Genomic DNA, 24,278 nt, shown 5'->3' with positions numbered 1-24,278 from the left:
CCTACATCCCAACCCAGAGATTCTGCAGTTATAAGTATGGAAGTTGACAGGGATATATGGTTAGGGAGAGGCCTTTCCGACAGTGGTTTCCACTTAGGCAGCAGGAAGGTTACTACGGCTAGAAAGTATAATAGAGTCTGGAAAACCTTCTCTTCCTTTTTAGGATCCAGTCCAGATCCATTTAGTCCTCCAGAAGTCCCTAAGATCCTGGATTTCCTGCAAGCTGGTCTGGATAAGGGGCTCAGGGCCTCCACCTTAAAAAGGTGCAGGTGACTGCTTTGAGCTACTTTTTTTGACTTCCAACTAGCTGTCCACCCTTGGGTTAAGCGTTTTTTATCTGCAGCAGCTAGACTCCATCCTTCCCTAAGACCACTTTCCCCTCTCTGGGATTTAAATAGGGTTTTGACAGCACTTGCCCAAGAGCCCTTTGAACCTCTGTCTGAAGTTCCGATAGACATCCTGTCCAAAAATGGCTTTCCTCTTAGCCATCACCTCCGCTAGAAGGATATCAGAAATCCAAGCCTTTTCGGCTTATCCTCCTTACACTACAATTCAGGAGAATCAAGTAGTCATTAGACCACTTCCTACCTTTTTACCCAAAGTATTCTCTGATTTTCGCAGGAACCAAGATATTGTACTGCCGTCTTTTTTTCCTAACCCTTCCAACAGTTCAGAACAGAAATTCCATTAATTAGATGTTAGACGATGCCCGCTGGCCTATTTAAAAGCCACCTCCCCTTGGAGAAAGGACGAAAGTTTCCTGGTACAGTTTCTAGGCAAAAACAAAGGGTGCAAAGTGTCTTCCGGGGTCATTGCTAGATGGGTTAAAAAGGCCATAGTTAAGGCTTATATTTCCTTAGGGCTTCCTCCTCCATCTGGATTCGGGGCCCATTCCACTAGAGCGGTCTCTTTCTCCTGGGCAGAGAGCAGATGTTTCTCTAACTCAAATTTGTAGGGCAGCCACCTGGAGTTCTCCACATACCTTCCTTAAGCATTATAGATTGCAGCTTTATTGTGATGCATCCTTCGGAGAGAGGGTTCTTCAGGCTGTAGTCCCTCCCTAGGTTCCGATTTATAGTATCTCGCATAGGGTGCCGTCATGGGTGAGGGGAAAACAACATTGCTTACCGGTAATAGTTTCTCGATACCCATGACGGCACCCTCCAAAATTCCCTCCCAAAAATTTTTTTTAATAAATAAATAAAAAATAAGTATATATGTCTATATGAGGAAATATGGATATACAAGTTGAATGTTCTGGTACATAGGTACCACTTCTCTCTCCGGAGAACAATTTCTTCCACTGGTGCTTGGTGGGGGTGTGTTTATTTTCTCAGTCTTCCTGTGCAGATGGGAGGTACTAAGTCGCATAGGGTGCAGTGATGGGTATCGAGAAAAACGATTACCGGTAAGCAATGTTTTCCATTATACCTCATCTGTGTAGGCTCCACTCACGATTTTGGCTCACAATCACTGAGCAGTGTGAAAGTGGCCTAAAGCAGAAGGTGTGCTAGAGAAGATCCATCTCTTTTCCTGCATATGGATGTACATGTACAGTACGTGATGCAATAACCTGTTGTGTCGTCCAGGGTATTTTCTTTGAAGAGGCTATTCAATACAATGTATGTTAAAAATTAGGCTGCTCCAAATGGTACCCAATGGACTAAGCACTTAGGGTTTCTGATGTGCTCCACTTACTGTTCCTGTCCTGACACTGCAGGAAATGGCTGTGAAGGCTGTTCAGCCAGATGATGGCTGCAGGGACAGCGATTGGCATTCACAGCCATTTCCTGCCACGTCAGGACAGGAGCAGGAATTGTCAGAACAGCAGCTGCAGGGAATTGTTAAAGGTGATAACCTGTTATTTTTTTTTAAGCCCGTGGGCAAAGTTTTATTACTAGAATGTCCATTTAGCCAAGGTTATGTGAACCTGGCATCAAGAAAGGGTCACCTACCATTTTTATCAACTTGCTGTTTTGATCCACTTTTCATCTTTCTGCTGCCAGACTTCTCCAAACCTAAACATATAAAAACAATCTGACATATTAAACAGATAATCTTTCTTGCTTGTTGTTTTATATCTCACAGCTTAGGAATCATAAGCACCTAGTTGAAACCCTTTGGCTTAAGAAACCTCATGGAAAGCCAAAATACAAGACAAAAATAAGTCAAAGCATGAGCTGCTGCCATCAGGTTCATGAAAAACCTGTAGAACTGCGCCTACATTACTTAAAATAAGACTCGTCGCGTGCATGGAAGGAACTGAATAGCAGGGTCCACAGTAGAAATTCAGATTAAACAAGCACCTTCTACATTGGGCATTTAAATCCACAAGAAGCCATTTCTTACATTTCTGAACATTTCGCTGATCTCTTAATTTTTTGAGGCTGTTGACTGCTATATTAAGGTACATGTTTTTACTTCCACATCTATCATAAATTGACTTTTCTTCTACTAGAGCCTAGAGTAGAAAAAAAATAAATATAAGTCACATATAAACCTTGCAGCAAGTACATGTCCAGATTTGTGTTCAATATTTTGTGCAGTGCTGAGCCTCAGGATCGCAGGGTGCTAATTAGGGGTGGGCGATATAGACGATATGCGATATAAATTTGTGCCACGATATGGATTTTGAGCATATCGCCTATATCGCCGGACCGCGATATGATCCTGAGCCGGCACAGTGGAGAAGGAGAGAGTCCCTCCCTCCCCACTGTGCGCGGCTGCCGCTGACCACCAATGACAAAAGAGGAGGAGGGGAGGGACTGACAGTAAATCATTGAGTTTTCATGATCTCAGTGAGCGCGTGAAAACTCAAATCCGATGGTATATTCTAACCCCCAGGCGTTCCCATGGTGACAGGGACGCTTGCCTGGGGGTTAGAACATACAGGGCCACGCCGCTGACAGTAGAACATTTAAAAACTAATCAGTAACTTTAACTTTATTAATTGGTGATCTCTTTACTGTATACCTTACTAGGTCTTAGCTCCGGTAACTAGTGATGTCCGGTTCATGAACGAATCGTTCATTTGAATCGATTCAGTTCAGTGAACCGGAGGAGTCGATTCACTTGAATGATCCGATCTGTTTGAATCGGCTCAGCTCAGTCCCAGCACACAGACACTGCAGACAGAGACGCTCAGCTCACCTCACACTGGCAGCAGGAGCCTGAGGGAGGGACTGGGGAGGAGTCAGTAATATGATCTTAGAGTGGAAGCTGCTTCTGCCAGCCCCACCCCTCCCCGCCCACCAACCAATCACCGACCAGAGCTGAGGGGGCGAGGCAAGCACAGCACAGTAGCAGCTCTGACTCAGTCCTCGGAGTAGTGCAGGGTCAGGGAGTCTAAATGAATCGAATGAGTCACAAGAATCTAAAGATCCGACTCAGTCAGTGACTCATTCGATTCATTGAGTTAGAAGAGCCGAGAGTCAGACTGTAGAGCAGGTTACACTGATGCTGTGGCTCTTGTTGCAGCAGTGATAAGGAGCAGAGAGATAAGAGAAGGGACAGATGACACAGAGTTTAGATTACAGGATGAAATTAACCCTTTAGAATCAAATTGGCTTCTCAGGAGATATATATGTTAAAGGCATATATAGGCAGTACTACTGAATGAGATGCCTTTAACATATATATCTCCTGAGAAGCCGATTTGATTTGTGGATGGCACCGTTTAGGGGAGGGGGGGGATCTGTGGATGGCACCTTTTAGGGGAGGGGGGGGATCTGTGGATGGCACTGTTTAGGGGAGGGGGGGGGGGATCTGTGGATGGCACCGTTTAGGGGAGGGGGGGGGGATCTGTGGATGGCACCGTTTAGGGGAGGGGGGGGGGGGATCTGTGGATGGCACCATTTAGGGGAGGGGGATCAGCTCCCTGCTGCTGTGTGCACAAAGCACAGGGCAGCAGGGAGAGTGTAAAGTCCTATTCACCCTAATAGAGCTCTGTTAGGGTGAATATGACAAGGGTTCTACGTTCTAGCCCTTAAGGAGACTAATAGTTATTAAATAAAAAGTAAAAAAAAGTTTAAACACGCCCCCCCAAATATAGAAAACAATATATCGCAATATATATCGCATATCGCACATGCTTAAAATTATATCGCAATATAGATTTTAGGCCATATCGCCCACCCCTAGTGCTAATGCAAGTAGACCGATTTAAAATTTAAGCTTTTTTCTTAAAAAAAAATTTAATAAATATAAATTTTGACATGGGAAGGCTTGAGGAAACATTTTTGTATAAATATATGAGTGTAAACATCAGCATTTCATAGTAGAAGGACCCAGTGTTCTGCAAGATTCCTATACCTTGGCAGAATGCTATACCCGGAAGTGCACCGGGATCAGCTGGAGGAAGGTGTGTGTGGATCTGTGCAAGCACAGATCAACTGGATTCGTAAAAGTAATTGCACTGCCGCAGAAGAAGCACCTACTTCATTTCTATGCGCGAAACAGTACACTGCGTGTGCGCACTCAGTTCTGCCATGTGGTGACCCCACCACCCCAATATCATATCCTGCACTCAGCTCTGCTATGTGGTGAGGCTGAACTGCTCCAGATGATGTGTCCGTGCGCACTCAGGGGTAGGGAGATCTGATTGAACATTTTGCACTGAAAAATCTACCTACCCCTGAGTGCGCACACGCGGTGTACGTTTTCGCGCATGCAAATGAAGTAAGTGCTTCTCCCGCAGCGGTGAATTTTTTCTTTACGAAGCTAGTGGATCTGCGCTTGCGCAGATCCACACACCCTCCTCCAGCTGATTCTGGTGCGGCTGCGTCACTTCTGGGTAGAGCATTCTGCCAGGTATAGGAATCTGGCAGAACACCGAAACATGAACTGCCATAATGACAAGTGAAACGAGCTTCTTGCTCTGTATAATATTTGAGTGAAGAGGCAGGTTTACCTGCATGTACTGTGTATATTCTGAACTGTACAGTCAAACTGCTGTTCCATAGCATATTTTTTTCATTAGAATTTATCACCAAATCTAGCTCATCTGCACACTTGTTTTAACCCTTTCAGAACTGGGCCATTTTTTATTTTTTTTTACTCCCAGCCTTAACAGAGCCACAACTTATTTTTCCATTCACATAGCTGTATGAGGGCTTGTTTTTTGTGGGACAAGTACTTTCTAATGGCATCGTTTACAGATGCACACAGTTTAGTGGAAAAAAATCCCAAATGGGATGAAAAAAATTAAATAAAGTTTTGTTTTTTACAGCGTTTCCCATGTAGTAAAACTGACCTGTTCCTTTCATGTCTAGGTCAGTACGATTACAGCGATGGATTCTTGCTGGTCAGCTGTTTGAGAAGGTGGCAGCTCTCGCAGTCGCACCGCAGCTTTCTCCAGCTTTTCCTACGCCATGTGACATGTTCATCGGTCAGATGTTCTGGAGGAAGCTCAGCCCCATTGAAGTGAATGGGGCCGAGCCGATCAGCTTTTAGAGAACACAATGGCACTCCCAGTAGCGCCGCAGCCTTCTTGCAGCTTACCCTAGGCCAAGTGACAACACATCAGTCACATGGCCTTGGCGCAGCTAAGCCCCACAGAAGTGAATGGAGCCAAAAATGATACCAAGCACAGCTGCCATACAAGGTACGGCACTGTGCTTGGTGAGCACAGGAACGCAGGTGCCTTCTGAAACCACTCTTGGGCGGGGTTCCCGGGTGTCGGATCCCCACTGATCAGATACTGATGACCTAGCCAAAGGTTAGATCATCAGTATTTAAGTCTTGGAAAGCCATTAATCATAAAATAGGGGTGCAATAATGACAGTGGAGCACCTAAAGTGATCTAAAACCAGTCCATACAAACAACTCTTACTCCTTCTGAGATGCCATTTGCCTTATTGTTCGCTTTATAAGACAGCAGAAAATCTGAATATATATTTTCTAGGTCCTCCTTGGAGAACATGGTTTACTAGTGTTTTACTGAAGTAGAGGGGTCAAGGTCAGTAAGTTTAGGGTGTTCTGGGGGGAGGAAGAATAGTTTTGGTCAGCTCCTGTTACCCTTAGTATTTCATCTGCTGACCATTGTAACAACCAGTAATGGCGCAAGTGGTCATCTCATTAAAAGTACCTATCCAAATAAATGTGTCTCCTGTAATCGCTCTGTTGTGTCCTGCCATGCTGCTACACACCCACTGATCATCTTTAGTAAAAACTCACATTTCCCTACACTAGTGCTGGCTGTAGAGTCTTCCTGCTCCTGGGCTCCTCCCACTGACATCAAAGGTCCTTAAGATGCACTTAGAGGTAATTTATTTTCAGTACAGTGTAGGACCCTCCTCCCCAAGCACAGAACAGATGGTTCTCCTCCCCTGCTGGCTCTATCACAGATCAGGCAAAGTGCTGCATGTGTGCTATGCCAGATCATTAAAGGGGTGGTCAGGGGGTCTGGCCATGCTGATCTCCCTGACTTCGGTTTATAAGACGCAGGCACTTTTTAGCAAGATGTTTTGCTTACAGTGTGCCTTATAAAGTGAAACATACGGCATGTTTCACCAGGATATATGAGCAGGGATGGCATGTGCATCCTCTCTCAATTTGCCCTTTTCATCCTAATTGTGCACAAGTTTTACAAATATTAACCAAATAAGATTAACATCTAGTAAACCTTCTCAAAAGCTTCCTGAACAGTTGCCGATTCCTTCAAGAATTCTTCAACAAATGAGTTTACATAGCGCTGTCTGGTTTCATGGGGCACTTTACATCCACTTTCCACTGTAACAGACTGTTTTTTACGAGTAGGGATCTAAGACATAAAAAGTATTGTACATGAGAAATGTAAATCTCTTACGACTCACTGTATTCATTTCATGTTTTTGACTTTCAATAAATACAAATTGAACCATTAGACATAAAAAAGTAGGCATTATTATGCATTCACATACTGCTACCACCATGTCATCCTTGGTCACTGCCTTTTTACGAGATTTGTACTGACAGGCTAATCTAATTTGCCAAATCCGATTTATAGTCTGTGTTCCAATTGTCTACAGTGCCAAGTGCTCCCTGAGAGCTCTTAAATGGATTTTTTCCCATTACAAACACTTATCCCTTATCCATGGATAGGGAGTAACTGTCAAATCTGTGGCCTGTCACAACAAAAGTGCTGGGGGGGGACGTGGGGGACAGCATTGCCCCATTTGAATGTAGTGGGTGGTGGTGCATGTTCATGGCCACTTCAAAGGTCGGTCAGAGATGGTACAATACAGCTTCCGACCATTTCTAGCAATCCCATGGAGCTAATCGGGGATATGACTAGGGATGAGCGAATCAACTTCGGATGAAACATCCAAAGTCAATTCGCATAAATTTTGTAAAGTATTAGAACGTATTGGCTCCGATGAGCCGAAGTGGTACCTTAGAACTGAACCAGAGTTGGGAAATGTTTTTTTACAGTACAAATTAATTTATCAAGTTATTGAGCGAAGTCTCGCAAGACTTCACGAAGCAATAACTTCGGCTGATTGGAGCCAATACATTCTAATACTGTAGAGAGCTCCGTACAGTATTAGAACGAAGTTTTATCCAAAGTCGATTCGCTCATCCCTAGATATGACAGTCGTGGGAAAATACCCTTTAATGACAGTAAAGAAGTAAATCAGGTATTGGTCACATAGAATTTTAATTTTAAATATCAACCAAATATCTAATGCCCAATATAATATTTTTGTTTTCAGTTCACAGATTTTACAGCCACCTTTATGAAACTTAACAGCAGAGCTCATCACAGTAACATGTTTTTAAGAGTCTGGTGTTTCCTTTATGCCTTAGGCTACTTTCACACTAGCGTTCTGCTGTCCGCTCGTGAGCTCCGTTTGAAGGGGCTCACGAGCGGAGCAGAACGCTTCCGTCCAGCCCTGATGCAGTCTGAATGGATGCGGATCCGCTCAGACTGCATCAGTCTGGCGGCGTTCAGCCTCCGCTCCGCTCGCCTCCGCACGGCCAGGCGGACAGCTGAACGCTGCTTGCAGCGTTCGGGTGTCCGCCTGGCCGTGCGGAGGCGAGCGGATCCGTCCACACTTACAATGTAAGTCAATGGGGACGGATCCGCTTGAAGATGACACAATGTGGCTCAATCTTCAAGCGGATCTGTTCCCCATTGACTTTCAATGTAAAGTCTGAACGGATCCGCTCAGGCTACTTTCACACTTAGAAAATTTTCTAAGTTTTAATGCAGACGGATCCGTTCTGAACGGATGCGAACGTCTGCATTATCGGAGCGGATCCGTCTGATGAAACATCAGACGGATCCGCTCCGAACGCTAGTGTGAAAGTAGCCTTACAGCGTAAACATTGAATTTACAAAAGTACAGAAAAAACAAACAAAACAAAAAAACATTTAAATGAAATGTTTTTAGTAGGAAGGGTTACCTTCATTGGTGGTGTTGGCATAGTCCTTTTCGGTGGAACGACAGGCTTCATACAAGCACTTCCTTGAAACATGCCACCGAGTTGAGTTCTAGCAGGCACAACAGGTTGCACTTCCAATACGTTAAGACAAACTGCAACATAAAATACCTAGTTCAAGGAGTTTTCTAGTACTTCAGGAACGGTCATCAATATCAGTTCTGTGGGGGGTCCATTGCCACGCTCAGCTGTTTCAGGCAGTCAGATGCCAGAAGCAGAAGGGTCCAACCAGTGTACTGGCCATGCCTGAGTACTGTATCTCGGCTTCCATTAAAAAGAAAGGAGCTGATGAACTGCAGTACGCTGGCACTGCTGACTACCCAGTGGACAGATCCTTCCCCTGAATAGTTTCTGGCACCTGATCAGTGGGGGTGCAGGATGTCGGACCCTCACCAAATCATAGGTCATCAACATCCAAGTACCGAAACACCTCTAACACATTTTACTAAACAAGGAATTGGAGGACAAACATTTTCCACCCAAAGCCTAAAAATCATATCTGTAAAGCAAAGACAGAACAGTAGCCAACGTCTGGCAAATGTGTGACCCCCCCAAATATGGCTGCAGAACAGAGTTCATAGCTTTTCCAATAAAGAATCAGAAAATCTGAGCGATTCGTTTCTGATTCACATATCTCCATGTTAAACTATTCGGTTACATGGCTCCTGCTCAAAAGGATAACTGTCTGATACAGGGAAAAGAACGGTCCCCTTCACTTCTGCTAATAAAAGGAGAGTCCTGACCAGGAGACCCAGTCCACATTACAGAATTTTACAATGGATTGTTCGAGACAGACAACAGCTCGCTGTTAATTTAAAGTGTGCCAACTTTCAGTGCCATAGGCCCATAGCTGTTCTATGTCAGCCATTATTTGGTGACCAATTTCTAATTAAAACCCAAATTCTATGTGAAGACAAAGTGAAAGGGGTGATCCCATGATTGATTTAAAAAATGAAAAGCTGACATCATATAGTACATGACAGTCTCTTTATAACAAATCTAGAACCAGCCCTGTACCTCACATGGACCCAGAGATCTCCTCATGTATTGCTCTGCTAGATTACCTTCAGCCGGGCAGCTCAGGGGCATGTCCTTTCTGCTGCAGCTATTTTCCTCTAACTGCCACAGCTTCTGAGGGTGCCTACCCACTCGGCAGAAAACCGTGCGACTGAAAATCAGATCCATTCATTTAAATGGGGCAGCAAGCACATGGATTTCTGCAAACCCCATTAAAGGGGTTATCCAACGTGTAAAACATGCTCCCAATGCCTGGGCCCCAGCACCCATGTCACTCCTGCTCCCTGAACAGTCGCTGCTGCATCTCCCCATCACACAGATCAAAACATCCGGCGACAGGGTGTGGTGGGTGTTGAGCCATAAGCAGGCCATGACGGGGACGAGCCTCCCTTGCAATGCTAGTGAAGCTCGTCCCTGTCGCAGCTTGCAATTGGCTGCCCCCAAGCCCCCCTCCCGTATGTTTTGATCCACATGATGGGGAGATGCAGCTGCAGCCTTGCGGGAACAGGAACTACGTGGGTTCCGGGGAGCAGGGCAAATATGATCTATATGAGGGTCACGTTTTACATGTTTGATAACCCCTTTAGGCTACATGCACACTACATTTTTTTTTAACAGCCATCACAAGTCTGTTTTAAGACCAATGTAGTCTATGGGGTTATTCTCACTGCAGTTTTTTTGACTGTCCATGAAAAACGGATGTCAAAAAATGTTCTAACTTGTCAGTTTTTCACTGACAGACTGCCCCCATATGATTGAATGGGTCCATTTTTAACATTTGTTTCTCAGAAAGGCATCAGTGAAATAAACATCCGTTAAAAATATCAATTTTTAAAGTTTTTTTTCCCCACTGTCGTATGTATGTAGCCTTAAGGTAAATGGAACCGATTTTCAGTCGCAGAATTTCCGGCCACAAAATCTGCCTCGTGTGAAGGCCCCCTGAAAGAACATAATTACATGCAATTACAGAAGTATTCAGATCCAGGTTCTGGTTTGAAAAATGTTAGAATGTTTTGTGATGCAGCCCCTTTAAAGGGAATGAGTCACCATAAAATGACCTGTTTAAATCACGTGTTCTAAAAAATAATATTTTTTTATTTTTGGGTTTGGTTTCGTTTTTTTCCTGCAGTTTTCACACTGGCCACCAGGTCTATATGTTAAGACTTCATGTCTTGAGGAGCTACTTGACAGTAGACAGGTGGGGACCCTATTGACTTCCAAGGGAACAGCTTTCTAGGCATGACCTGTGCAGAGGTCAGGGGTGAGTTAGGCTACTTTCACACTAGTTTTAATATTTTCCGGTATTGAGAGCAGTCATAGGGTCTTAATACAGGAAAAAAAATGCTTCCGTTTTCTCCCCATTCATTGTCAGTGGGGACAAAATGTAACTAAACTGAACGGAATGCTCCAAAATGCATTCTGCTCTCAAACCGAAGAGCAAACCGCAGCATGCTGCGGTTTGCTTTCCGTCCTGGGATGCGCAGCAAGACGGAGCCGTCTTGACCCACAATGCAAGTCAATGGGGACGGATCCATTTCCTCTTACACAATCTGATAGAAAACGGATCCATCCCCCATAGACTTTCAGTGGAGTACATGACGGATCTGTCATTGCTATGTTAAAGATACAACCGGTTCCCTTCATAACGGATAGAGATTGTTGCATTATCACTAGTGGAAGCGTTTTTTTTGCTGAACCCTGCCGGACCCAACAAAAACGCTTGTGTGAAAGTAGCCTAAATAAGATGAGATCTCAAATTGTGAAAGGTGGATTAAAGAGGACCGTTTATCCGTTTAGCCCTAGTCTAATGAGGGTCTTAACTTATAGGGTGGCCCCCACTGATTTCATCGCACTTTTTTCCCGGCATTTGTCCGCTGTTGTCCCCCGTTGATTTCGGCACCTTATATTCTAATTAGCCAACTTGGTTAGACTAGGCGGAGGCTGGAGCAGTTCTCTTCTCCCTGGGTATCAGCGGTGCGCTCTGATTGGATGCGCTCAGCCGGGGGGGGGGGGGGGGGGAGGAATAAATAAATAAAAAAGTGTGATGACACTATAAAAAAGGTACGACCCTAATTAGACTAGGGTTAAACAGATGAAAGGTCCTCTTTAAGTTATATATATATAAATCTAGAGTGAGAAAATCTAGAGTGAACAATTTATACTGAAATAACTTACAGTAAAACTTCTTACCCATCTGGCTGTAATGATTAAAGGCTGGGGTTGAGTAACTGGCAAGTCTTTTCTGGGAGGTGGCTACAAAAGCCTGGCCATTTTTAACAGCAGATGTGATGTGTAACGCTTGCTGTTGCACATTTATTATCCTTGTGTGAGACATCTGCTGTGTAGCAGTACCTCTATAAGGTACAAGTATAGTGCTACTAGTCTTCGCCTGCAAGCGGAAAAGGAAAGTATACATATATGGATTTGCAGATAATCTTTGTGATAGGAAAAAAAATAAAAAATCTGCAATACTGCAAAAATCGATCAAGTGATCAATTGGAGTTCACAGCTAATAGAATAGTTATTTAAAAAAAAAAAGAGATTGAGGATTCATAGATGTGTTAAAGGGGTTGTCTCACTTCAGTAAGTGGCATTTATCATGTAGAGAAAGTTAATACAAAACACTTTATATTATCCATATTGCTTCCTTGATTCATATTGATTTATTTTTCCATGGTTACTGACCACCCTGCAATCCATCAGTGGTGGCCGTGCTTGCACAATATAGAAAAAAGCACCAGCCTATGTGCGCTTCCATGGTCCCGACCACCAGAGAGGCTGACACTTTTTCTTATAGTGGGCAAGCCCGACCACCGCTGATTGATTGCAGGGTGGTCTGTAACCATGGAAACGAGCAGTGTACAATGTGATGGAAAAATAATTCCAGCCAGAAAAGGGGGCAATATGGATAATAACAATACATTAGTAAGTGGCTTGTATTCCTGCAATCACCACTATGCTAGGCTTGGCAATCTAATTTCTCCAGATTCCAGATATATACACAGAATCCACAAGAAAACAAAGTGGCAGCATTATCTGACATGCAAGGTAACTAAGGCCCGTTTCACATTTGCATTATTTTCCGGTATTGAGATCCGGCAGAGGATCGGTTTAGCCCTCATGCATTCTGAATGGAAAGAGTCATTCAGGATATCTTCCGCTCCGGCACCATTCAATTTTGTGACCAGACACAAACCACTAGAAGCTGTGGTTTTGTGTCCGGTCATAAAAATTGGGGTGGGGGGGGAACACTGATCAGTCACCAAAAATAATGCAAGTCAATGGTGACTGATCCTTTTTTTCTTTTCTTTTTTAAAACGAGCCTATAGTTTGCACCAAAGTTGCTGCAGCATAAAGAGTGCGAACGTCCCCTTGTCATTAACAGGCACATAACAACATGTCCTACCTAGGCTAGGTCATAGCCTGACCACTAAATGTACAGAGTCAAAATATTCTGCAGTGCTGTAAGGAAGTTATCCAAACCTATTACAGAGCTAAGTGAGGTTCAAAATCTAGTTTGCTTCTCTCTGATGCAGTGTAAGCTCTTTGCAGATGCTGCTGTAAGCAAAAGGACCCACAATAATGCCAGGGCAACGATGACCAGCACCGAGCTGCATAATGCAGAATTTCTGACACGCACAGAAGGTGCACTCTTACCTCAGATTTTGCAGATGGATGAGCAACCCTCTTCTTTTGGCCAGGAATTTCATCACTTCCCTTGGCTTCTTGTATTTCTTTTTCAGACTGATCTTGAACCTAAAATCCGTAATATACTCACTTAAATGCAGTTTAATAAACAGTACAAGGTTATTGGGTCCATTATATAAAGTTCTCATTAGAAGTAGGACAAACTCTGAAAGACTTGTTTAAAAGAGTGCATACACCTCAGCCAGCCTATTTATTGCTCCAATGCATCAGAAATGCAACAATTAACCTACTTTGCAAACAGTCCACCATAGAGCTCAAATGCAGGTCTATATGTCTGCATGGTTACAGGCTTCAAAACATGTCCAGTTGGATCCTGCAGTCATGTGTTACTTTCTTCCATCTGCCCCTACTGCATGTGGGTTAGAAAGATAGGGTGACAGAGGAACTGGAGTAAAACAGGATTTGTAGCCTATAACCAGAGAACTATAGGTCTATACAGATGTTGCATATATATACAGATCAAAATAGTGTTAAGCAAGGCTTAAAACTATGCACATTTTCACCATTTTCTATTTTAAATGGATTACTAGAAGTGTACTTACCCTTTTGCAGTCTCACCAGGTCTTATAGCATGAAATGCATGCAGCTTTCTTTAGATTAAAGAGTGTCATCTTGATCAACCCTATTAAACCAGGTACACTGCCTGATAGGTATCATTTTAATCAGCATTATCAACCCTTTCTTTTGTCTGTATGATAAACAGCTACAGAGATATCTGCATTGTTATTCAAATGCAAATTAGCAAGTTGGAGCACCAGGAGGCATGCTGAATCCTTGGAGCACTGCTTTTTGTAATGCTCCTGTTCACACTTCCACCCCCCTCCCCTGTTTCACAGGGCTAGACATCAGCATGGTGGGTGCCCAAAATAAAAACCTCACCCAAAATACTCCTACTGAACCTAGTCTTAGACCTGTGTTGAAATGCTTTGGTGGCAATACTCTGAATGAATTTGCTGGGTCTTACTCAGGTTAATGCAAGAGAATATAATGCGAAAGGAAGCCAAACTCTTCCTGGCTATGAAGCACTATGCAATGTACGGCGCTGTTCTTGGTAAGCTTCGAGAAGGCAGTGGCGCTTAAAGAAGCGCCGATGCCTTCTCAAAACCGCTGATCAGCTGTGGACCCGGGTGTTGGAATCTCACCGATCAGATACGGATGATCTATCCAGAGGAATGGTCATCTGAATAAAAAGGTCTGAAAACCCTTAAGGCCTCTTGCACATAGCTGTTGTGTGCCCGTGGCCATATTGCAGCCCGCAAATGGTGGTCTGCAAAACAGGGGCACTGGCCCGTGGGCACTCTGCATCACGGATGCGGACCCATTCCCTTGAATGGGTCAGCAATCACAGATGCAGAACAGAAGCACAGATCTGAACCCCACGGAAGCATTAAGGAGTGCCTCCATGCTGCAAAAAAAAATAAAAAAATAGAACTTTTATTTTTTTATGGGGCGTACGGATCACTGACCCATTCAAGTTGAATGGGTCTGGATCCTTCGGGGCCACCGCACGGATGTTGTCAGTGCATTGGGGACCGCAAATTGCGGGCCCCAATGCACGAAACAGCCGTGTGCAACAGGCCTAAATGTTTTTTTTGCTGCCATGTTAGATTCTATACAGGAGTGCAATATGTTGCTCATATTTTCAGTGACCTTTCAGAATTATGAATGTTGGTTTTTTAATAAAGTTGTAATTTAATATAATAGTCACTTCCTAACCCCAAAAACACTACTAGAAAAAAAATAAAAAATAAATGATGTATATGTTTTCACATTCAATTTTTAAAACATCTGACCTCTGCACCTTTGGGGGCTAGAGGGAGTGCTAAAACCCCATCCCAAAACAAATACGACACACCTGGGCAGATTTTTTCCTTGCTTCACTCTCCGTAAATTCATTGAAAATTCTTCGGCATTCTTCTATTGGATCATCAGAATCAGAAAGATCTGTTTCTTCATATGTGCTGTCCTCCGTGTCAGATGACGAATTTACAACAATCACTTCATCTTCTACACTTCTGACTACTGCCTCACATTTCTGTTCATCAACGGTTAATAGTTCAGTACTATTCTCACCCAAAATTAGGACTTCCATATCTTCTCCATCATTGTTTGCATCATCATGGAAGAACTGACTTTGCTGTGTCAATGAGGTTTCTTGGTACAAAGGTTGGCAGTCATCTTTACAGTCAGATTCCACACCAACAGCCATGGCCTCCTCAACATTTCTATCACTACTTACAGTAACATGTCTCTCATTTGTCTCAAGCTCTTTTATGTCCAACGACTGATCCAGCTCCAAAGAAGCACAGTTGCTAAAACTTTCAGTTATTTGACCATTGTCGTTGGTATGAGCAGTAATGTCCATACTGGAAGGGAACGCTTCAGAAATGGTCTTTACATCAACAGCATGTTCTGCTGGAGCCACAAGATTTTCCACAGCATGGACAGGAACTTTTACTTCATCTGGTACTTCTGCATCATCAAATATCAGTAAGTGCTCTTCTTTAGGTCCACATCTGTTATGAGCTCTTTGTTTCTTTGAGACTTCCAGAAGTGGAGGAACATCAATGACCAGCATATCTTCATCATCGGACTCTTGAAGCTTTATTTCTAACCTAATCGGAGATGCAGCTCTTGGTCTTTTTGGAAGGTTATTCGACTCCTCCTCGCATTTGCGCTTTGATTTATTTTTGTTGTTATTCTCCTTTTCTTTTGTAGTGGAAGCACAGAAGCCTGCAGTATAGTTAAGCAAGGGATCATACTCCAAATCAGTGGCTGGACAGCTTCTATCAATGATATATTTTTTGGGAACTGGGTTACTGCTCTTTGCTGTGGAAATCTTTTTGGATGAAGTGGGCATTTTCTCCACCACATCATCTACAGTATTGCAGTTGCTGTCCACTTTGGTGGCAGGATCTTCTGTGTGTGGTGCTCCACTGGTGTACAGCAACAGAGTTTTTTGTTTCTCTTCAACTTCATTTTTTATAGCCTCTATGGCTTTATTAAGTTGTTCTAGTTCCTGCAGGTTTTTGCCTTTTAACAAAGAAAAAAAAAAGAAAAAATAATAGAAAATGTTTTGTGGAAGCAAGAGTAGTCAGTCTCAACAGAAGAGATTTAGGGTATGGCCACACAAGCTGTAGATTCTTGGGAGTCTCCACAGTGGAAGTTCATGTGGAAAATCCATGGCATTTAGGGGCCATTCACACAGCAAATTTTACCCCAGGAATTTTGGCATACATAACATTCCAGCAGCGGTCATCTCGTGTTCTGCCTCCCATTGTTTCCAATGGGAGGCAGCAGTGAAATTAATATCCCGGCAGTTAAAGACATCACAACTATCTCACTGGCCTGGGTGCAGCTCAGCCCCATTCACTTTAATGTAGCCCACGGCACATACATAACTGTGATGTCACTGGCATGCGGGAAACAGTGAGAAGGCTGCAGTGCTACCATGAGGGCCACTGCCTTCTCAAACAGCTGAACAGTGGGGGTCCTGGGTGTCGGACACCCACCGCTCAGATACTGATTTTTCCAAAGGAAAAAAGTACAGAACCCCTTTAAAGCAGGGAGAGATCTGATGTCATTAGAACTGCAAAGACTGGCCCTTTAAGGTTTCCACAGTGGTGCACTACAGACAGAGCTGAAGCAGATGTGAACATGGCTATAAACCCACAGGCAGGTTCGGTCCGGGAAACAAGCTCTGTGTGATGGCTGCATTTCACCGACAGAACACTGCTCCTCTAACCCAAACTCACAGCATCCTCAGTCTATGGTGCTGCGAGGTTCTGCCCGACCATGGGTCTACTGTACCGTGCCATTATCTATAGAGGATCTGGGCTAAATAAAACGCAACTTTTACTACATCTTAATAAAAGACAAAACCAAATAATCAAATCGTACTTAACTGAGAAAACTAAATAAAACATACAGTACTCATATGCACCTCAAGGTCTGGACGAAAAGAACAGTCTTACCCAGGCCAGGATTTTGTTCGACAACGGGTGCCCGTCTGTTGATTGACAAGAGTTAAATGGAACTCATGATGTGAATGGCAAAAAAGGGAAACCATCAACCCTATTAATGTTACCCCATCTATCAAAGGGAAGGGGGGCTAGTCATCCCTACCCATCACATACAGAGCACCCTCCCAGATAGGGGTGATCCAGTCAGGAACCTGTCCCTATATGGGGCCTATTCCCTACAATTGTCCCTCACTCGCATCCCATGAATAGGCCCCATATAGGGACAGGTTCCTGACTGGATCGCCCCCATCTGGGAGGGTGCTCTGTATGTGATGGGTAGGGTGTTCTGTATGTGATGGGTAGGGATGACTAGCCCCCCTTCCCTTTGATAGGTAGGGTAACATTAATAGGGTTGATAGTTTCCCTTTTTTTGCCATTCACATCATGAGTTCCATTTAACTCTTGTCAATCAACAGAGACTGTCACCCATTGTCGAACAAAATCCGGGCATGGTTAAGACTGTTCCATTTTTTTCATCCAGACATTGAGGTGCACATAAGAGTACTGTATATTTGATATAGCTTTCTCACTTTTTTTTTAGCACAATTGATTATTTGGTTTTGCCTTTTATTGAGAAGTAGTAAAAGTTATGTTTAATTTATTTAGCCCAGATCCTCTATAGATAATTGTATATTGATTGGTGGGGGATTCAATTATCCGTACAATTCTATAGTGTGTATTGGATATCAGGATCTACTATACTGTGCTCACATAATGCCCAAGTACAGAAAAGCTGCAGCCAGCCAGGAACTGACAGCATCCTAAGCTATTAAATATTTTTTTTCTCCACTGTTTTCACTGAAGAAAATAAACTGCCAGATGAAATGCAGAATGTAAAAGTAAATTCCCCATTAAATGAGTGCCCTGTCTGACCCAAGAAGAAGTACAGCAGCGTCTTAAAAAGATTAAAATGGACAAATCGCCAGGACCAGATGGCATACCTATCCTAAGAGAATTAAGTAATGTCATAGCCAGACCCTTATTTCTGATATTTAAGGACTCTATACTGACGGAGTGTTCCACAGGATTGGCGCATAGCAAATGTAGTGCCAATATTCAAAAAGGGTCCAAAAACAGAGCCCGGAAACTATAGGCCGGTAAGTTTAACATCTGTCGTGGGTAAACTGTTTAAAGGTTTTCTAAGCGATGCTATCTTTTCCTCAAGGAAAATAAGCAATAACACCATATCAGCATGTCTTTATGAGGGATCGGTCATGTCAAACAAATTTAATCAGTTTCTATGAGGAGGTAAGTTCTAGACTTGACAGCGGCGAATCAATGGATGTCGTATATCTGGACTTCTCCAAAGCATTTGACACTACCGCATAAAAGGTTAGTATAAAAAAAAATGAAAATGCTCGGACTGGGAGAAAATTTCTGTACGTGGGTAAGTAACTGGCTGAGTGATAGAAAACAGAGGGTGGTTATTAACGGTACACACTCAGATTGGGTCACTGTCACTAGTGGAGTACCTCAGGGGTCAGTATTGGGCCCTATTCTCTTCACTATATACATTAATACTTGCATATTATAAGTTATATTAGCAAGAATTAGTCTTTATGTAGAAAACTGATTTAAATCAAGCCTTACTGACTAGTGATTTAAATCAGTCTGATTTAAATCAAATCCACCGTGACAGTACCCTGAAAGATTATCAACATTAGGGTTATTCACTTTAGAAAAAAAAGACGACTGAGGGGAGATCTAATTACTATGTATAAATATATCATTGGGCAGGACAGAGATCTATCCCATCATCTATTTATCCCCAGGACTGTTACTGTGACGAGGGGACATCCTCTGTGTCTGGAGGAAAGAAGGTTTGTACACAAACATAGAAGAGGATTCTTTACGGTAAGAGCAGTGAGACTATGGAACTCTCTGCCTGAGGAGGTGGTGATGGTGAGTACAATAAAGGAATTCAAGAGGGGCCTGGATGTGTTTCTGGAGTGTAATAATATTACAGGCTATAGCTACTAGAGAGGGGTCGTTGATCCAGGGAGATATTCTGATTGCCTGATTGGAGTCGGGAAGGAATTTTTTTTATTCCTCTAAAGTGGAGAAAATTGGCTTCTACCTCAGTTTTTTTTTTGCCTTCCTCTGGATCAACTTTCAGGATAACAGGCCGAACTGGATGGACAGATGTCTTTTAGGCCTTATGTACTATGCACTCTGAGCTCTGTTTAGGAAATGCCATCACACAAAGCATGTTTTCTGGACCAAACAGGCTTGTCCACTAGTGTTTACATCATGGTGGTTTACCCCTATAGAGAAGATGTGTTAACACCTGAGAAAACCATAAAAGCTCAAGCATGCTTCCTTTGCTGGCTAGATTCATTTTTCCATCACATTACATACTGCTTATTTCCATGGTTACGACCACCCTGCAATCCAGCAGAGGTGGCCGCACTTACACAGAAGAAAAAAAAATAAAAAACGCACCAGCCTTTGTGCATTCCCACCAGCCACCAGAGAGGTCAACACTTTTTCCTATATTAGGCAAGCACGACCACCCCTGATGGATTGCAGGGTGGTCGCAACCATGGAAACAAACAGTATATGTGATGGAAAATGGATCTAGCCAGCAGCAGAAGCAATATGGACAATCAGAACACATTAGTAAGTGGCTTGTATTAATCCTCTCTTTAAACCTTTCTAGATCAAGCTAGTTTTTACCTTCAGGACCAAGCCACATTTTCCAAATCTGACATGTGTCACTTCATGTGGTACTAACTTTGAAACACTTACTTATCCAAGCCATTCGGAGATTGTACTTCATGTTAGTGACAAATTTGAGTCAATACGTTTTACTTTTATTTATTAAAAAATCCAAAAATCGACAGAAATTTTTTAAAAATTTGCAATTTTCTAAATTTGAATTTCTCCGGTTTCCTGACAGATAGTGGTACCTCACAAAATAGTTATTACGCTCCTGCGCACGCCCAATCCCATCACGTACATGCACGTGAGGATACGGCAAGGAGTCGCATTCGCTCACGTACATGATAATGCAGGAAGGGGTTAAAAGGGATTATCCAACCCCTATAATGCCCAGGCACATCATACAGGTTATACTTACCCAGCTCTCCAGCACTCACACCGCTACTGATCTCCGCATGGCTGCTGGTGTCAGCCGCGATGCCAGGGAGGCTCGTTCCCGTCACAGCCTTCAATTGGCTGCCCCCCCCCCCCCAGTTGCCAGATGTTTTGATGCGCACAACAGGAAGATTCAGCAGGGAAGTTGCATCAGTTGCAGTGCAGGCATAAGGAGCGACACAGTGAGCGGGGCAAGTATAACCTGCATTAGGTGCACAGGCATTTTGGGGGCATTATAAGGGTTGGATACCCCCAATTAAGGTCGCATTTTTTAAATTACATGGAAATCTGCACAAATGCCACACATGACATGCACCAGATAACGCTAGGGAGGCTTGTCCCTGTCCCCGCCTGCCATTGGCTGCTCCCTCAACACGGGATGCTTTCATCCGCGCAAAGGTGGAAACTGCAGCGGCCGTGCAGGGACCCCCCCCCCCACAGATCAGCATTTTTCAGCAGCCGCAGGCAACGGAAACTTAACCCCTTAGTTAGTTACCAGCCTGTTTTGGGCCTTACTAACAAGCGTTTATCTTCCTTTTTTTATCGTCGCGTTCCAAAAGCTATAACGGTTTTATTTTTCATCTATATAGCTTTAGGAGGGCTTGTTTTTTTTGCAGGACAAGTTATAGTTTTTAATGGCACCATTTTGGGGTACATAACTTTCTGATTAACTTTTATTAACTCTTTCTGGAAGGGAGACTGGAAAAACAGCAATACTGCCACTGCGTTTTTACGTTATAAATTTTAAGGCGTTCATTTTTCGGTATAAATAATAATATCTTTATTCTCTGGGTCAGTACAATTACAGTGATACCAAATTCCTTTTTTTTTTTTTTAACATTTTACAACTTTTTTTGCAACACCCTTTTTTTTTAAAGAAAAAAAAAAATGTGTTTGCATGGCAGCTTCCCAAGACCCATAACGTATTTATTTTTCTTTCTATGGAGTTGTGTGAGGGCTTGATTTTTGCAGAATGACTTGTATTTTTCATTGGTATCATTGGAGTCAATGGCGCTTTTTGATCGCTTGTTATTACGCTTTTTCGGTGGCAACTAAGAATAAATGAGCAATTCTGTCTTTTTTTACGACTTTCACCGTAGGGAATAATTTACATAATATTTATGTAGTCCTAGTAGTTACAGACGCGGCAATACCAAACATGGGGGGAGATTTTTTTTTTAATGTTTTTTCATTGAAAAGTGTATTTTCAATGAAAAAAATAATAAAAAAGAGTCTTTATGGGATTTTTTTTTATTTTTTTACCTTTTTAGGGTACTTTCACACTAACATTTTTCTTTTCCGGCACCAAGTTCAGTCCTAGGGGCTCAGTACTGGAAAAGAACTGATCAGTTTTATCCCCATGCATTCTGAATGGAGAGAAATCCGTTCAGGATGCATCAGGATGTCTTCAGTTCGTTCACTGAACGGCGTTTTAAACGGAGGAAATGCTGCAGTATTATCTCCCTCCAAAATTCCGGAATGCTGGATCTGGCATTAATTTACATTGAAATATATTAGTGCCGTTAGTGCATTAAAAATAGCGGAATGCTGGATCCGGTAAAAATGTGAAAAAAAAATTGAAACGGATCCGTTTGTCCGTATGACAACCGGAGAGACGGATCCGTTCTTGTAATGCATTTGAGAGATGGACCCGCATCATGATCAGAGACGGACCCGCATCCTGATCAGTCTACAAATGCTGTCCGTTTGCGTGCAGATTGTCCAGTGATGGAACCGCTTGCCGGATCACTCTGCCACAAGTGTGAAAGTAGCATTACCACTTAATATTCCCACAAGGGGACTATAAAAGACAGCTCTTTGATTTTAAAATGCAATGCATTATCCCTATAGTGCATTGCATTTTAATGGCAATGCTATTCTAACATTGACCAGCAGGCTGCACCAGAGAGGCACAGCCTGCTGGAAATTACTGAAGGCTGGTCTGGGGCCTACATCAGAGCCCTGCCAGCGTTCACACACATCGGCACCCCGTGATCGCAGTTGCGGGGTGCTGATGGAAGACAGAGGGAGTCCGCTCCCTCCGTCAGCACTTTACATGTAAAGTGTTAAACAGCCAGGATCGGCACTCCGATCTGGGCTGTTTGAGCAGAGCCGCGGCTCTCATGTGAGAGCTGGGGGGGACCCGTGCAGCGCTTAGACTTTTTTACGGCAGCCCAGCCTAAGGCCCCTTAGTGACCGCCGGAAAAACACATATGGGTGGTCACTAAGGGGTTAACAGCGGCCGGAGTCAGAAGCAGGAGGTCCCATGCATTGTGTAACGGGCATGTCAGCACGCTGCAGCTCAGCTCCCTGCATCCGGCTCAGTGTACTACTTAGTATCTGTCGACTGCCTGACCTCCACCAATCTGATCACTAAGGGTCCATTCACACGTCCACACAGTGTTTTGCGGATCCACGGATCCGCAAAACACGGACAGCGGCAATGTGAAGAATAGGACATGTTCTATTTTTTTCAGGAACGGAATTGCGGACACGGAAGTACTGCCCCATAGAAATGAATGGGTCTGCAATTCCGTTCCGCAAAATGCGGGACGGAATTGCGGACATGTGAATGGACCCTAAAGGTTCCTATACATGGGACAATTCAGCAGGCAATTGTCGGGAAGGAAGCATCAATGGAGGAGACCTATTACATGCAGCGATCTCCTCCACAGTATGGGGAGTAGAGATGAGCAAATTTCATATTTTGAAATTCATTCACACTTCGTTTGGTAGCAATAGCAGAATTGCGTTATGGATTCTGTTACCACGGACCATAACGCAGTTCTATGACGGAATGCCTTTAGCCTTCATTCCGTCATAATATCCGTCCCGTTTCCGTTATGCAGGGTAGTCCTCTCCTGCATAACTGAAACGGGACGGATCCGTTTTGCAGCCCATAGACTTCTATAATGACGGAATGAATAACGAAATGCCTCTAAAGGCATTCCATCATAGAATTGCATTATGGTCCGTGGTAACAGAATCCATAACGCAATTCACCTTTTACCAAAGTGTGAACAAATTTCATAACATGAAATTCACTCATCTCTACTGGGGACCAGTGATCGCTCATGCCGTCGCTCGTTCCTATACTGACTCATTCTACGCCGGCAGCAGAGGCCGCCTACAAGACACAATCTGCTGCCGGCAAATGACTTAGGTGCCTAAAGAAACAAGTGTTCACCCGCTCATTAGGTGATCAGCGGCACCTTTACACTGTCAGATAATCACTACCAAGTGTCCCCATCAACCCTAGTTAGCAATTATCTGCCAGATTCTCAGCCCTTAACATATTCTGGAGAGCCCCTTTAAGAACAACTGCAAAACCAAAAGCATATATTCACACTTGGAGGTTGAGGCACAGTTAACATTGCATCAAAACAGCATGCGGTTTTAAAGCAACTCACTGCAGTTTTGCAAATGTTACAGATAAAAATAAAATAAAATAAAAAAGATAAAATAAACCTGTTTAAAACTAAAGTCACACCAGTAGCAATGATTCCAAACAGAAGTTTCAGATTACAGCAAAGGAAATGTACTTTACTGCCTGAATAGGCCATGCAAACTGGAAACCCCAATGACTGACACCCATTATATCACTGGGGATCCGCCAGATCTGAACCTAGCCTGACCTGTAAAGATAAACCGCACTTGTGAATATGCCCAGACTACTTCAGGTTGCACTGAACAGCACAGCAGCAATGTGTCATGCCGGCCTTCATACAAGCTGCCAGTACACGGGGTGCAGCTAGCAACTGTCATAGGAAACCGTTCACACAAGGCAAACCCAAGCAGCTAGATAACGCACAGGTATTTTCACCACCGCTCTTCTGCTCCCCATCTGCCCCAGGAGCTACGTGGCGGAACTGGCAATGAGGCCGGGTACAAACGCCCGGCTTGGCGGTAAACGGGCAGTCCACGACACGGAAAAACCCCGCGGAACGCAGCATCAGTCAGCCGAGGCGCCCCACAGCTGAGACCTCCGCTCAGCGGCAGAACGCGCGAGAGGCG

General features: G+C 43.6%; 1 protein-coding gene across 1 annotated transcript in view; it reads right to left on the bottom strand.

Annotated features, from left to right (window-relative positions):
• The window catches only part of LOC120990884 (RNA exonuclease 1 homolog), a 53,114-nt gene extending 28,897 nt beyond the window's left edge, over positions 1–24,217 (bottom strand). The window contains exons 1-8 of the mRNA XM_040419770.1: positions 24,076–24,217; positions 15,002–16,179; positions 13,096–13,194; positions 11,629–11,827; positions 8,386–8,516; positions 6,623–6,760; positions 2,350–2,461; positions 1,956–2,018 (exon numbers count right to left, since the gene is read on the bottom strand). Of these exons, the coding sequence (XP_040275704.1) occupies positions 1,956–2,018; positions 2,350–2,461; positions 6,623–6,760; positions 8,386–8,516; positions 11,629–11,827; positions 13,096–13,194; positions 15,002–16,179; positions 24,076–24,217 (2,062 nt within the window). The remainder of the gene's footprint in view (positions 1–1,955; positions 2,019–2,349; positions 2,462–6,622; positions 6,761–8,385; positions 8,517–11,628; positions 11,828–13,095; positions 13,195–15,001; positions 16,180–24,075) is intronic.
• Between the last annotated feature and the right edge of the window lie 61 nt (positions 24,218–24,278).

This window comes from Bufo bufo, chromosome 2, assembly GCF_905171765.1.
Source record: "Bufo bufo chromosome 2, aBufBuf1.1, whole genome shotgun sequence".
NCBI lineage: Eukaryota > Metazoa > Chordata > Amphibia > Anura > Bufonidae > Bufo > Bufo bufo.
This window is presented reverse-complemented; position numbering and strand designations above follow the sequence as displayed.